Source organism: Littorina saxatilis, linkage group LG5 (assembly GCF_037325665.1).
Source record: "Littorina saxatilis isolate snail1 linkage group LG5, US_GU_Lsax_2.0, whole genome shotgun sequence".
NCBI classification, from domain to species: domain Eukaryota; kingdom Metazoa; phylum Mollusca; class Gastropoda; order Littorinimorpha; family Littorinidae; genus Littorina; species Littorina saxatilis.
The window spans coordinates 49792628-49808527 of NC_090249.1; the positions used below are offsets into that span (position 1 = coordinate 49792628).

Below are 15900 nucleotides of genomic sequence, written 5' to 3' on the forward strand. Positions count from 1 at the left end.
ACGATGCTACGAGTATACGGTCTTGCTGCGTTGCGTTGCGTTCAGTTTCATTCTGTGAGTTCGACAGCTACTTGACTAAATATTGTATTTTCGCCTTACGCGACTTGTTTTCTTCTTCTTTTTTTTTTTTTCTTTTTTTTCGGGGGGGGGGGGGGGGGCACGTGCCCCCTGTGCCCCCCCCCCCCCCCCCTCGTCCGCCCCTGTAGACATAAATAAGAACAACATATTACGCAACAGATTTGTTAGCAAATGAGTGCCATAATTATGTGCACCTCTGTTTGAGGTATGTTTTGTTATCACAGTTTGACAACACTGACCCCCCGCGGGTTAGGGGGAAGAATTTACCCGATGCTCCCCAGCATGTCGTGAGAGGCGACTAACGGATTCTGTTTCTCCTTTTTAAGTGTTTCTTGTTTAGAATATAGTCAATTTTTGTAAAGATTTTAGTCAAGCAGTATGTAAGAAATGTTAAGTCCTTTGTACTGGAAACTTGCATTCTCCCAGTAAGGTAATATATTGTACTACGTTGCAAGCCCCTGGAGCAAATTTTTGATTAGTACTTTTAAGTGGCTCTATCCCATCTCCCCCCTTTCCCCGTCGCGATATAACCTTCGTGATTGAAAACGACGTTAAACACCAAATAAAGAAAGTTGACAGCATTGACAATATTTGATAAACAGTCTGTGAATAATTGTACTATGTCTATGAAGCATTAGGCGTGTGAATGTGTGTATGAATGTATGTGTGTGTGTGTGTGTGTGTGTGTGTGTGTGTGTGTGTGTGTGTGTGTGTGTGTGTGTGTGTGTGTGTGTTATAAACTTATTTGAACTTGCTGGAAAACTCAATTATGTTAAAAGCAATTAGGTGTAAGTATCTTATGTCGACCGTCCATTTTCGTAAGAGAAATCTTGTGTTTTTAAGTTTGTATACTATTTATCTTAGACTTTATGTCCTTAATAATCTTTGCTGATGTGTGTGTGTGTCTGTCTGTCTGTATGTGTGCGTACATGTGTGTGTGTTTGTGTAACTTTCTGTCCTTAATAAACTTTGCTGATGAGTATGTGTGTGCCCGTGTGTGTGTATGTGTGTGTGTGCGTGTGTGTGTGCTTACGTGTGCAAACCCACATCTGAGCTTGAATCGGTTTTAGAGAGAGAGAGAGAGAGAGAGAGATTGATGTGTGCCCACAAAAATAATGCACGACCACAATGAGTTCATTAATGTTTGTCAGTGTGTGTTCTCGCGCACAAATGCGCTAATATCATCGGATACCTTGTGTCCATGGGTTTGTTAAGAATATCATCAGACATTTAGTTAGTTCTCGATTGTATATGGATCCCAAAAGTAGGTAAAGTCTGACCGACCTTTCTTGTTTCTTCCAAGGTACATGTCATAGTGCTGCATGCACAAATGTCTGTGCCCTGCCGGTCGCTTGCGCGCACAGCTTGTCAGGTCACAAGTGTTTTTCAAAATGCTTCGTGCGAGCTGTGCATATTGTGTGTTTTTCTGTATTCCATGTACTCATCTTCAATCAATCAATCAATCAATATGAGGCTTATATCGCGCGTATTCCGTGGGTACAGTTCTAAGCGCAGGGATGCTCTCTCTCTCTCTCTCTCTCTCTCTCTCTCTCTCTCTCTCTCTCTCTCTCTCTCTCTCTCTCTCTCTCTCTCTCTCTTTCTCTCTCACACTCCACTCTCTCTCTCTCTCTCTCTCTCTCTCTCTCTCTCTCATACTCCACTCTCTTTCTCTCTCTCATACTCCTTTCTCTCTCTCTCTCTCTCTCTCTCTCTCTCTCTCTCTCTCTCTCTCTCTCTCTCATACTCCACTCTCTCTCTCATACTCCACTCCGAGGCTCTCTCTCTCTCTCTCTCCCTCTCTCTCTCATATTCCACTCTCTTTTTCTCTCTCTCCCTCTCTCTCTCTCTCTCTCCCATACTCCACTCTCTCTCTCTCCCATACTCCACTCTCTCTCTCTCTCTCATATTCCACTCTTTTTTTCTTTTTTATCTCTCTCTCTCTCTCTCTCTCTCTCTCTCTCCCATACTCCACTCTCTCTCTCTCTCTCCCATACTCCACTCTCTCGCTCTCTCTCTCTCTCTCTCTCTCTCTCTCTCTCTCTCTCTCCCATACTCCACTCTCTCTCTCTCTCTCTCTCTCTCTCTCTCTCTCTCTCTCTCTCTCTCTCTCTCTCCCATGCTCCACTCTCAGTCTCGCTCTCTTTCTCTCCCATACTCCACTCTCTCTCTCTTTCTCTCCCTCTATCGGTCATACTTTGTTTATGCAATGATGTATCACTAAGGGTAATCCGACAATTCAGTATTGAAAAACTCATGTATCACAAAAACAAGAAGAAATGAAAGGTATCAATAGATAGAAACATATGAGTGAAACTGTGTGGGATACACATTGAGAAGTAAAATAGATGATCCTCTTACTGCACACGATGACAAGAGGTTCTCTGCGCTTTGAGCTTCTTCAGGAGAAGACATCAGTTTTCCGTCTTTTGTGTGGTACCCCTAAGCTAACAGGTACACAAATATGGTGTGTGTGTTTTTTTTTATAGTGTACACCTACGCTACAAGGAGCACCATTTTTTGTGTCTTCATAATTATGTGCTACCCCTAAGCTAATGGGAACCCAACTTTTTTTCTTCTTTTACAGTGCCCCCAGGAAATAAGGGGCACAATTTTGTCTTCGTATCTGCATGGTACCCCTAAGCCAACGGCAACCTAAATATTGTTCTTCTTCTACAGTGCCTCTAAGCTAAAAGGGGCACAATTATGTGTCTTCCAATGTGGCACCCCTTTTCTACAAGACCCCGGGATAAGCTACCAGGCGGCGCACAATTTGTATAGTCTGCTAATGCAGTGCTCTTGAGCTATCAGGCATGGGAATTGTCCGCGAAATCGCAAAAAGGAAATTACGTTTCAGCGAAAATAAAATAAAACTCGTGGCAATAAAAAGGTAAATTAAATTATATGTATACTTATTGTCTCTCTATCCATTATTTGCTTAAACAAGAACTATCAAAATATTGGTCTAAAATGCTCAAATTGGTTTTCCTTCGCCCCCCTGGTCTCCCCAACGGGCTCTGCCCCGCCGGGGCCTAGGCGGCCCCTGGACCTTGGCCTATTTTCAGAGGTTTTTTTTCTATTTTGGAATTCCCATGCCTGACTAGGAACCCAACTTTCAGAGTTCCATGTCCCTCTGTTTTAGACATCCCCCCAACCACACACTAGTTTCTGACACCTTGGCTGCCTATTCTTCTTCTGTATTCCCGCACCATGGGTATAATACCTCTGAACTGAATAGAACACGTCGTTTTCGCGATACCCCTGAGCTAAATGGAACCCAAATTGTTCGACTATGTACGGTACCCTTGAGCTACTGGGGGCACAAACGTAAGTGTACAAAGGGACGTAACCGCGAAACAGAGCGTAGAGTGAACGCCCCTGTCCTTTCCTCGGTTGTCAACAAACTGCAGCAGAAGCAGAAATTACCTTCAAACCGGGATTCATATTCAAGCAAATTGCATGTTCAGCCGTGTTTGAACAAAGATCTTAACTCAGGTACATGAGCGACATTTTTTTGCAATTCTTGTGCAAAGCAGCAGCCAAGTTTAGGACTGATTTATCCAGCCGTCGAAGTTTTGCAACATTCCTCTGACGTCTGCACACACACTCCACAACTTTGCAACATCCCAGCATAGCATCACAGTTCTTCGGCTGACATGTTTGCTGGCGTTGAGTGAAGGAAGTGGTAGCTGTGGGACAAGACTGGGTACCCAAGACTGAGCATGGCAGGGCGCAGTGGCGGTGGTCCTACCAGTCCCCGAATGTGGTCCAACATGCTGAAGTCTGCAGACGATGATGACGACGAAGAAGGCCCGTACGGAAGACTCCTGGACGCCGTCCTCAACAACGACTACAACACCGTCCAATATCTGGTGACGGAGGAAGGAGTCCAGCCGAGGTGTGACAGTCGCGGCAACACTCTCATCTGCCTGGCTGCAGTGGAGGGCAGGGACGGAATTCTCACCTTGCTCCTTGACCATGGGGGTGACCCGTACCAGCCTGATTTGACCGATTACATGTGGCTGCGTCGACCCATCCACCTGGCAGCGTCGCATGGTCACGTGGAGTGCTTGAAATCTTTGCTGGACAGGGGCGTGGATGTAAACAGCCGTGACAGCGACCACCGGACCCCTCTCCACTGGGCGGCTACCTACGGACAGAACGCTGCAGCAGAGACTCTTATCCTTAGAGGTGCCTCGGTCAACATGGCCCAGATTGATGGCTTCACGCCGCTTCACGCAGCTACCTGCCTCGGCCACACGCAGGTCTGTGAAACGCTGATCAGCAACGGTGCGGATGTGAACAGAGCAGATCGCGATAACTGGACCGCCCTGCACACAGCGGCTTGCTACGGGTACGGTGACGTTGTGAGCGTTATCCTGGACGCTGGGGCTCTTCTCCATCAGTGCAACAGCGACACGGAGACAGCCTTACACGTAGCCTGCAGCAGTGGATATCTGAAAATCGCGGAGAAGCTTTACGAGCGTGGTGCGCAGATCAACGCAGTCAACATCAACGGCTATACCCCCTTTCATCTTGCCGTCTACTATAACAAGTTTGATGTTGCTCGTTTCCTCGTCACAGTCAATGCGGATATTAACACGAGGAACAACTCTGGCCAGACACCCTTCAATCTTGCAGTGAACAGGGCGGAGGAGAGACTTGTGCGCCTGATAATTGAGGCTGGTTGTCACATCTCCCTGGAAGAAAGGAACCGAGTGACGGTGGCATCACCAGAACTCTCTGAACTGATACAGTATGTGGCCACCAACCCACGGTCCTTGAAGCAGCTCTGCTGTTTACAGATCCGCAGCGTCCTTGGCTTTACCTTGCATGATGACATTCCTACGCTTCCTCTTCCGAAGTCATTGAAAGATTTTATTGCTCTCAAACACCTCTGAAGGGCATCTCTACTATTCAAATTGTCCCTCCACCTTTCACATGGCAGCAGTGAAAATTCCTGTGAGATCTTGACTGAGTGATTGATGTTTTTATTCTCTTTTTTCCTGGTGGTTTTTATCTTCTGTACTTAAAAGTGTAAATAATCCTCAAGTGTGTTGTGAGAATGAGAAACCTGTACAGATCTATGTGTAAGACTAAGAGGCGTGATAATAAGCATTAGTAGGCAAGCTCTGATTCTTAGTCAAGACAGAGCTGATGGGGTAAATTCTTTTATGCATTCTGGGCATGCTGTTGATGTGCAGTACAGTATAACTTTTTTTTATCAGGTGCGGTCAGCTCATCATGCTCAAGTGTGTAACTGTAAGTTAAATCGTGAAGGAAATAGATAATTGTTTTTATTTCGTATAATTGATCAACATTTTTGTGTGAATGCCTGTGTGTGTACATGTATGCTTATGACTGAATTTGAGTGTGTGTGTGTGACTATGCGTCATAAGTGAACATTCATATCTGCTGTTGTTGAAGTGTTGTAATCAGATTTTTGAAACATTTGGTAAAAAAGGATTTGTACTTGATAATGATTGTAGTGCTCACTCTTAAGTTTTATTTGGTGAATTGGATCAATTTTTGAAAGAACTATTTCTTTTCTCCAAAATTGCAGTTGAAATTGATGCCACTGTCAGTTTCAAAGAGAAACTGTCAATAGTAAGACATTATGCAGTATGTCAAAGCTTTCTTTGATTTAAAGTTTGTTTAGAAAAGCAAAGCTTTGTAAACAATAGAAAAATAAAATTAATTACTCATAAAATTATTTCAAGAAGTGTGCAAATATTGTGGATCCATGCATGTGTGAGATGGTAAAGTTGTAGTCTGCATGTTTTATTTAAGCATGAAGTACAGTCGGAATCGGTTATAACGTAGCTCAGGGGAAACTGTATTTTTATATGTTATAACCGGTCTACGTTATAATCGGTTAGATTGGTTATAACGTAGATGAGAAAAAACAATACGTTATAACCGGTTTCCCCCTTTTTATGGTAAAATGTGGTCAAATAAGTATTGTTTTCTGTTGCATACGTCATATTCGTCCTATCTTTGAACTTTTCATTAGAGGGTACTGTCATAATCGGACATGAGAGAGAGAGAGAGAGGGGGGGGGGAGGGGGAGAGAGGAGGAGGGAGAGACAGAGAGAGAGAGAGAAAGGGGGGGAGAGAGACAGATGGAGAGAGAGAGAGAGGATCCAGGTAAGAAAAGTAATTGCAACATGTACGTCTTTTTTTATTATCGTAAAAACCTGTTGTTTAACTAAAGTACTGTTTTCGAAATTTGCAAACAAAAACAAGGAGTCAATAAAACAAACTGATTTGCTTTATTATGTCTGAATACGTTCTAACCGGTTATTTGTCTGGCGTGGCGTAGGAACAACAAATATATACGTTATAATCGATCTGCGTTATAACTGGTTCTTTTTCTGGCGTGGGAACGACAAATATATACGTTATAATCTATCTACGTTATAACCGATTACGTTCTAAACGAATAATTTTTAGTGATAAATAAGAACAACGCTGGCCGTGAAAAAATAAAATGTACTTTATCCCCGAGTACGCTAGTACTTGGGCTCAACAGACTTTAATTGTGTGTGTGTCTGTCTCGACTTAACAGCTTATTGCTGGGAAACTACTGGGCGCAGTTCGTTCAAAAGTTGATACACTAACTTGATAATAGGTTCGATTGATCGTATTAAAACTTCATAATGTTACCTGGGACCTAAATGCGAAATAAACCACAAAAACGACTTGGCGGTGGGAGGAATTCACACGGAGCAACAGGCAGCCTGATAGAACAGCCAGCCAGCGGATACTGTCGTCACAAAAAGACGTCATGACAAAGTTACACGCAAAGAGACTTTGACGTCATTTACTTTTGTTCGGAATTTTCCGTCTGTTCCTAGCTTGTCAGTGAAGACCTGACGTGAGTAAGCTTACCCAAAACGTCTTTGTTCTCTATTCACATTGCAGCTGTGAAATAATCAGTCTTGTGTCTCGGTCGTGTAGGTCAGAGTTTGCTTCTGCAATCATTGTGTTCGTGTTGATGACGGCTTCATAAGACAAATCAGCGAATCTATCGTGAGGAAGACGTTATATGTACAAATCACCGAACCCAACCCATTTTTTGTGTGCATTTTTCTGAAGAATAAACTGCATGTGGTTAATTTCATCCGTTTAATGCTTGTCGAAACGAGCCATAAGGCTTTAGAATAAAAGATTTCACGCATTGCTTGGCCATCTGATCACAGATGAGGTCGCAGTTTGTAGGTTGAATCTATGAATCGGCCAGAGATAGATCTGCATTTCTGGTCAGAAACCAACATTCACACCACAGGCATTCCAAACATTTATATTGTTAAGTTATGAAGAGGGTCGGCAGTATATTTTTCACTGTGATCAAATAAAAGAGAAAGGCCAGTCACCATGCACGTCCTCGGCTCGCATGCAATGTATTTATATAGCAAAGGGAATGCCTGTAATTCACACAGAGCAATCACTTGGTCTTAAACGTGCACAAGACAAAAACTTTCATACTGGGGGAGCGAGCCAGTCTGAAGAGTACTCGGGTCCAGCGCGAGCGTTTTTTATAACCGATCTACGTTATAACCAGTAATTCCGACTGTATGTGTTTGTGTGATTTTAGAAACAAGAGTGTTGCTGCGTTATAGTCAAATTTAATTAATTTTGTTCAGGCAAATACAGAGAAAATTTTAATGGTAAAATTTCCTGTTCGCTTTTTTCTGTTTATTTTTCTGTTTTTACACACAGTAACATATCTTTCCTACCTGAATTCATGCAGACAAGAGATTAATCCTTAGGTATCATCAAAGCACTACACACACACACACACTCTCTCTCTCTCTCTCCTTAGGTAGTACAGTGGAACCCCCCTTTTAAGACCCCCCAATTTAAGACCCTGTTTTCTAAGACCTTCTGTTCATATCCTCTGTAAAATTACCCCCATTTTAAGACTCCCTCCTTTATAAGACCTGATTTTCTCAGATTTTTCGAAATCTTGGAAGGGGGCGGTTCCACTGTAGCATTCACAAGAAAATAACCTCACACCAAAGACAAGGGAGTTATTATTTGGTTTACTGCTTTATTGATTTGTGAAAAGGTGTTAAAACACAAACATCCACTTCCAAGGATAGCTGATATACTAAAGATTACTTTGAAGAAATCAGATTCTAAAAACACATTTTCATATTAGTTACAGTTGTACATGTAGTACAGAAATGCTTTTCTAACCATTTGTTTTCCATCGTCTAAATAACAGCATACTGAGCGGTCAGATATCAAACGAACAACCCTTCAAACTACCTTTCACCCACCCATCACTGGTTTTCTACAGAGTAAAATCAACTCAATACAACATGTGAAGACAAAAAACAACACACCTTTAAAACATCCTATTTTAAACAGTGTAAAAAAACAGCCAATGAGCAACTCTTACTTGGAAATAACGGCATGAAGAATTTTAACATAACCTGGAAACAAACACCCGATTCTGTTCAAGATATGTTACATACTTTGAGCAGAGTAAAACATTGGACAAATACACTCTGTGTATTTTAGAACTGAATGATTTAAAACAAAATATTTTAAATTAGCAAGGACAAAACCCTTTGCAGACAAAAACCCTTGTACAAATCTTTCCAAAAAAATACAGTAGAAATCAACCCAGTTACTCAGCTAAGGTGGTAGTAAATACATTACATATCTTTTTGGTGTATGTACCGCATATATAATGATAAGAATAATATATCATATATAGTCCTATGAGATTATTAATGAAAACTCGGGTAGTTTTCTCACTGGGGAAAGTGAGCTTCCATAGAGTATAGCGCTACCTCCTATTTTTTTCTGCTTGTACATGTATTCATGTTTTCAAACCCTGAGTCTTTCACTGTCAAGTTGGGATCTTTATCATGCTCATGCTTACACATGGGGATGTTCGGACTCCGAGGAGAGCCTGCACATATAGACTAGTTGTCTATATGTGCAGGCTCTCCTCGGAGTCCGAACATCCCCACTAGTTGTCTCTGGGAAATAAAACCCTCGCTAACCCGGGGTTCGAACCCATACCGACAGTGGCAAGCATATCGGTCATAAAAATGCTAGTGGCAAACATGTAGCCCCACTCACCATCCAAAAGTAAAATAAATTAAAAAAATGTTTAAGAGGCTGCCTTCTTCAGATGTTGCTAAAACGATTGGTCGTCAAATGTCTGTCAACATTTTTAGCAAAACGACAAAACAAATAAAAGTCACTGGAATAAGATACCGGTAATGAGCTTAACAGATTGTGTATCAGCAATCAACAAGGGTATACACTGCAAAGTATAAAAACACTTTGTAGTTTTTCACTGAACAAAAACTAAAACAAACCAGTGAACAAACAACTTCCCTAGCACACCATCACCTCTTATACCCCTCAAACATACATCCTACTTGTACAGCATTATTCATTTACAAGCTGGTATGATGAAAAGTGGTGCGGATGAACATATAATGGGAAAAATTACATACCGGTACTTGACTTTAGGTATGATAAAGTCTATAACTGTGCAGTATAAAATGATGCAAGCCTTTCTTACATCAAAAACAAAATATGAGGAACAAAAACAACAACTATTTTCATCCAATCATGAAGGACAAGAGCACTATGCAACTAGTGAGATACTGATGGCTATGTACACATATTTCAATTCATTTAATGAACACCTAAAACTAAATGTACTCGCCCTCAAACCAGACAACATGTATGTTATTCTTCACTCAACACCTTTCAGGCATTCATTTCAAGTAATACTACAACTGCAGGCAAGTTAACAAAAATTAAGCTCCTTTACACAGTAATAGCAGTATGGCTGTATGAGATGAAAAATCATGCATTCATACTTTTGGCACACTTACACTATTCGCGCATCATTTTTCATAACAGCGCATAGTTGTGCATCCTTTATCGCAGACAGAAATAATATTCATTCCTATGACACTGATTCAACAAGGAAGATGTGGACTAAAAAATAAAGTCAGTACTTAAAACATTACCATACTATTTTCATTGCCAAGATCACTTAGCACCTTGAACTTTGTTTTTAAATTGGCTGGCGCAATTATTTATATCGCAAAGTAATGATTTGTACTGCCAATAGACAATTTTTGGAAATAACTACTTCGGGTTTGTACCGGCTCTAAAAGAGTGATCGAATACCCTTGCTTTTCCTCTGACAATTAACTTCACACATGTTTCGGGACACATCCCTTGCTAGTGATTGGTCCCTCCAATGTTTGTCCGAGTAAAAAGCAAGGGCATTCACTCTTTCACAACCCATACAAACCCGACAGAGTTATTTTCGGAACTCGTCTATTAAATAAAAGTCTGTCTTTACAAAACATGGAGAACATGAATCGACTTCTTCCGTCAGTCTCGTTAAATACTTTGTTTCCCTGTTTGCATCACTGGTGTTCAAACCCCAGTATAACAACCAAACCAAAACAAAAACACTCAGTAACTACTGTAGAAATAGGCAATCGACTGTTTCCTTGTGAGAAGCTTCATAATACATACGTAAGATGTACATGTACTTTGATTCACAGGATTTGTGATAAAACTGCTCTGTATTATTATAGTCCCTTTGCACAATTTTCATTACAAAATAAACTCCCATACCTTTTGAAATACTTTTACTCACATATCACAATAAATATGTACAACTACAGTTACTGTTTGAACCGGGAAAATCACATGGATCACCATTAAACTAAATATTTAATACAGAACAGCAGGCAGAACATAACCCAGCATTGTTCTGAATCTACAATGACTTAACATTTTACTCGTAATGTGTGTACTGTATTGGTTCCTTGACTGTCGACATAAACTGGTGCACTTTTGGCCAGATTTCGTTGGAATAGCTCCCTGTAAACTCCTCCACCATTCCCTTGTTCCTGCAACACAGTTTTAATCAATGCGTCAATAACGTCCTTTAAGCAGTCCATAGTGTCCTCTCCTACTTTGTTTTTCATAGGGAGAACTGAGACCAAAGCAATATTTACAGTGAAAACCCGTCTTCAAGACCTGATAAAATCTGACAAAAACAGGTTTTAAAAAGTCTTAAAATGAAGGTAAATTTACAGAGATTATGAACAGAAAATCCGAGAAATAAAGGTCTTAAAAGTGAGGGAGTCTTAAATTGTGGGGGGGGGGGGGGGGGGGGGGGGGTGTCCTAAAATGGGGGTTCTACGATCCTTTTATTGGGAAGTCCAATATATGTAACTTCATGCTGCAGAAGAAAGAACAAAAAAATCAATTTCATTTGAGAACAATAATACGAGAATGTATAACGCGCACATATCTCACCACAAGGCGACTCAAGGCGCACTCATACACATTCTTTCGCATTAACAACTCATGCACACTCATATAATAATAATAATAATACGAATATTTGTAACACGCACATGTCTCACCAACAGGCGACCCAAGGCGCACATACACTCATTCACACACACGGAGACTTAAAGTCATTAACAACACACACACAGACACAAATACACAACAGACATGTTCTCAAACCCAGACACAAATACACGTAGAATCGATGATGTCAATGACTCTCTATTTTTTCAGATGTCTTCTGGACAAACTTGAGATGGCAGCACTGAAATTTTACCTTTAATGCCCGAATTTAGGCAAACCAAATGTATCCCACATAACAAATTCTTTCTGCACCTCAAACTTCAAAGTAAATCCAGATGTACTTTTAACATCAGTTCCACCTCAAACACTTTGCCTCAGGCACAAGTTCTAGGAATTCTTTAAGCAATATTTTTGGTTAAAAGAATAAGTTACACAAAAAGCAATGATAAACGTTTGGCCTGCCTGCAAAATGGAAAGGAAGGATGCAAACTTGAATCTGAGCCATTCTATCTGGCATCTGCATGTATTTGGACTTTATGTCTCTTGACTTGGACAAGTTGTGCAGGAGTGGCTGTTCTATCTGTATGATATATTGAAAGTATACAAAAATGGCTAACTGCAGTCACCACAACTTTTGTCTGCTGTTCATCATGCAAGTCTTTTTATGCAAAACAAAATAACAAACTAGATATCAAATTGAAATCAGCATCTTAACAAAGCTGAACTGGTTGCTAAAACCTGACCTGCTAATGAAAAGAACAGTAGTCATGAAACTATCCAATAGGATTTTCAAACAAACTTTACCTGTAAAATTGTAAGACAGGATGTGTGAGACGGCGATAGTGTTCCAGTCGCTTGCGTACAGTTTCTTCCTTATCGTCATCTCGCTGACTCAAAGGCTCACCAGTCTCGTCATCCACACCCTTGTAAAATAAACATGTTAAAAATCAAAAAAAGCTCAAACATCAACCAAACTAAATCAATATGTGACTACTAAAGCAATGGGGGGGGGGGGGGGGGGGGAGGGACTTTGCATTTCATCTTAAAACACATTGATTCTTCAAGCTAGTTCTCTTTTTACATTTATTAAGTGTCTTTTTTTTACCCTACCACTTGTGGGCTATTTGTCATCTTTAAGAGACAAGGCATGTTTTGTTCATGGGCTTGTACGTGTCACCAACCACTAGTCTTGCTGTGGCTTGATTGTTAATTGTGCAGCATTGTTAGTAAATTTGCTTAGCACGTACACATAGACATTACAAGCACTACCCGTCTGGTTTGGAAAAAAAATTCTTGCACAAATTTCTCTTCCTGCCCTGATCCACGGCTCAATCACCAAATAGAAATCAATGCACAAAGTTGCAACTGTTGAGTAACAAAAACAATAACTATTATGCCTTTTTTTCCCCTTTCCTAATTTTCTTCTTCTTCTGCGTTCAATATTCATGGCCGTCTTATCTTCAGGTCAGTGGCTGCCATGAAGTCCGCAGTCTTCCGCAGTTCGGCAGCGGGTTCCCAGAGCTTGGTGCCCAGGCTGCCCTAATGAAGGGTTGAACCTGTGACCAGCAACACCGCAGACTGATTTATTAATTAATCATTTGACGGACACATTTGCCTTTTACGTGAGTGTGCATTTACCAAGAACAATAACAATGAAGGCTAACTCACAGCTACTTTGGGAGGATTGAATTCTGTGTGGTAAATGCGTCCACTTTTGGGGTGAGTCCAGCGGCCTTTGATTCTGTCCAGGATGACGTCAAACGGGACGCGCAAGTTGAGCACCACATCCACAGGCTCGTCATGCTCCAGTGATTTCGCCTGCTCTACTGTTCTTGGGAATCCTGGAGAGAACGAAGCATTTTACTTCAGGGTATGCATGGTTAATTCTCTGACAGTCGTGAAATTCATTACACAAAATGCACATCAACAAAATCTGTCTTCAAAAGTTTTCTGTTCTTATTTCACTCTCAGGCATCTAAATTCCACAAACATGTATTATTTGATTGTATGCATGTATCTTCAACTTCATTCCTGATGTTCTAAAGCAACGTCATACTTTCGATACCTGCCATCTCTCCCTTAACAACTCAGTCCATGCATGCACAGGTCAAAGAAATACAATGTATAACAACAAAGACATGGATGTCAGGATCTTAGCTGTTGAGTAAATTACACAAACAGATGAACAAACAGACAGAAACAATACTGAGACAGACATGCTCAGACAGACAAACAAGCACAAACACACACACCACGGCTGTCATGTGTAGATGTTCAGAGCAGCTACACAACATATATAACTTAATGAAAGCTATAAATTTACCATCAAGAAGCCAGCTGTCGTGTTCATATTTCTTCAGTTCATCCACCACAATGCTGGTTACGATTTCATCTGGCACCAACTTTCCCTCATCCATAAAGGCCTTGGCTTGTAGACCAAATTCTGCAATGACAAAAAGCAAAAATGTGTCAAACTGCTTCTTGCATATACCCAGGCCCTACACATGTAACATGTAATAATCAAAATCCTGATGTTTTGACAAATTTGAGTGAAATATCCTCTAATGTGACAAATCAATTTACTTTCACCCTTAAAAAATTAAATCTGCAGAACGTTGCGACTGTGATCAATAACAGTTGAGAATAATATCATTAAAACCTTGCCAAACCTCTGGAAGCGAGAGAGAGAGAGAGAGATGTGTGTGTGTGGGTGGGTGGGGGAGAGATTCACCATGTAGGCTCTTTTGACAGGTGGCTAGCTGTTACTGGCATGTGCCTGTACGTGTAGTGTTGTAGGGGAAGAACTTACGTAAAAGGACTACACGATCACAAATACAAAAGTGTCCTTACCTGTCATGTCGTAAATCTGTGTTCGGAGCAAATCCCCACTGGAGAGATGAACCATAGCGAAGTCTTTGGAAATGCGAGACGCAATTGTTCCTTTACCAGAACCAGGCGGTCCCATGATGATAGCTCGTAGAAATTTGGAAATCATCGTGCCTTTTGACTGAAAACACACGGCAATGTCAATCAAGAGCAAGGACACGAAACTCCGTTCACTTAAAATAATTTTATTTGCTCCAAGGAGAAAACCACACTGACCCACTTGCACAAGCTTCAGCTGATAAGGTACTCGCGTGAAGTGTAGTGATAAATTTGTTTGGCCTAGCTCTGGTTCACCAAACTTTCCTAACTTTCGGAATTGTATCCCAAGTATGGACTCTCTTTTGTACCATCTTGGGTAAATAGCAAACTGATATATCCCTATTCCGGCATCTGTCTTTTTGGGGGGAATTTTCATGAAACTCTTGAGAAGTTATGTATACTAAAAAAAAAATTTAAAAAATGTATGGCATCAAGCTCTGAAAAAGTTAAATGTGAATTAATAAACAATTTTTTTTAAAGAATAAGAGAGGTTGAAGTATTTTATATAGTCTGTCCACTCATGATAGTAAAGACTATAAGATCGACGTTCTCGTGAATATTTCGTTTTGTCTATGAAAGAAGATACTCTCTGTGTTATTTTGTGCGGGTTTTGTGTGTGTGTTTTTGTTTGTTTTTGTTGTGTGTGTTTTTTACATTTAGTCAAGTTTTGACTAAATGTTTTAACGTAGAGGGGGGAATCGAGACGAGGGTCGTGGTGTATGTGTGTGTGTGGGTGTGTGTGTGTGTGTAGAGCGATTCAGAGTAAATTACTGGACCGATCTTTATGAAATTTTTCATGAGAGTTCCTGGGTATGATATCCCCAGATGGTTTTTTCATTTTTTTGATAAATGTCTTTGATGACGTCATATCCGGCATTTTGTAAAAGTTGAGGCGGCACTGTCACACCCTCATTTTTCAATCAAATTGATTGAAATTTTGGCCAAGCAATCTTCGACGAAGGCCGGACTTTGGTATTGCATTTCAGCTTGGAGGCTTAAAAATTAATTAATGACTTTGGTCATTAAAAATCTGAAAATTGTAATTAAAATTATTTTTTATAAAACAATTCAAAATTACGTTTATCACGTATTCTTCATCATTTTCTGATTCCAAAAACATATAAATATGTTATATTCGGATTAAAAACAAGCTCTGAAAATTAAAAATATAAAACTTATGATTAAAATTAAATTTCCGAAATCGATTTAAAAACAATTTCATCTTATTCCTTGTCGGTTCCTGATTCCAAAAACATATAGATATGATATGTTTGGATTAAAAACACGTTCAGAGAGTTAAAAAGAATAGAGATATAGAAAAGCGTGCTAACCTCCTCAGCGCAACCGCTACCGCGCTTTTCTGGATTGTTAATTTCACTGCCTTTGCCACGAGCGGTGGACAGACGATGCTAAGAGTGTACGGTCTTGCGGAAAAAATGCAATGCGTTCAGTTTCATTCTGTGAGTTCGACTGAGTTTGACTAAATGTTGTATTTTTGCCTTACGCGACTTGTTTTTATGT

At 40.5% G+C, this 15900-nt stretch overlaps 2 protein-coding genes across 2 annotated transcripts; one reads left to right on the plus strand and one right to left on the minus strand.

Moving 5' to 3' along the window:
• Positions 1–3450: 3450 nt before the first annotated feature.
• Positions 3451–5788, plus strand: LOC138967370 (serine/threonine-protein phosphatase 6 regulatory ankyrin repeat subunit B-like). The gene has a single exon (XM_070339902.1). The coding sequence runs from the start codon at positions 3798–3800 to the stop codon at positions 4974–4976; it is 1179 nt and encodes a 392-aa protein (XP_070196003.1). The 5' UTR covers positions 3451–3797; the 3' UTR covers positions 4977–5788.
• Positions 5789–8108: 2320 nt separating this feature from the next.
• LOC138967371 (GTP:AMP phosphotransferase AK3, mitochondrial-like) lies at positions 8109–14653 on the minus strand. The gene is made up of 5 exons (XM_070339903.1): positions 14305–14653; positions 13778–13897; positions 13123–13295; positions 12259–12377; positions 8109–10982 (listed from the first exon to the last, which is right to left on the minus strand). Exons 1-5 carry the CDS (start codon positions 14447–14449, stop codon positions 10868–10870), a joined length of 672 nt encoding a protein of 223 aa, XP_070196004.1. The 5' UTR covers positions 14450–14653; the 3' UTR covers positions 8109–10867.
• Between the last annotated feature and the right edge of the window lie 1247 nt (positions 14654–15900).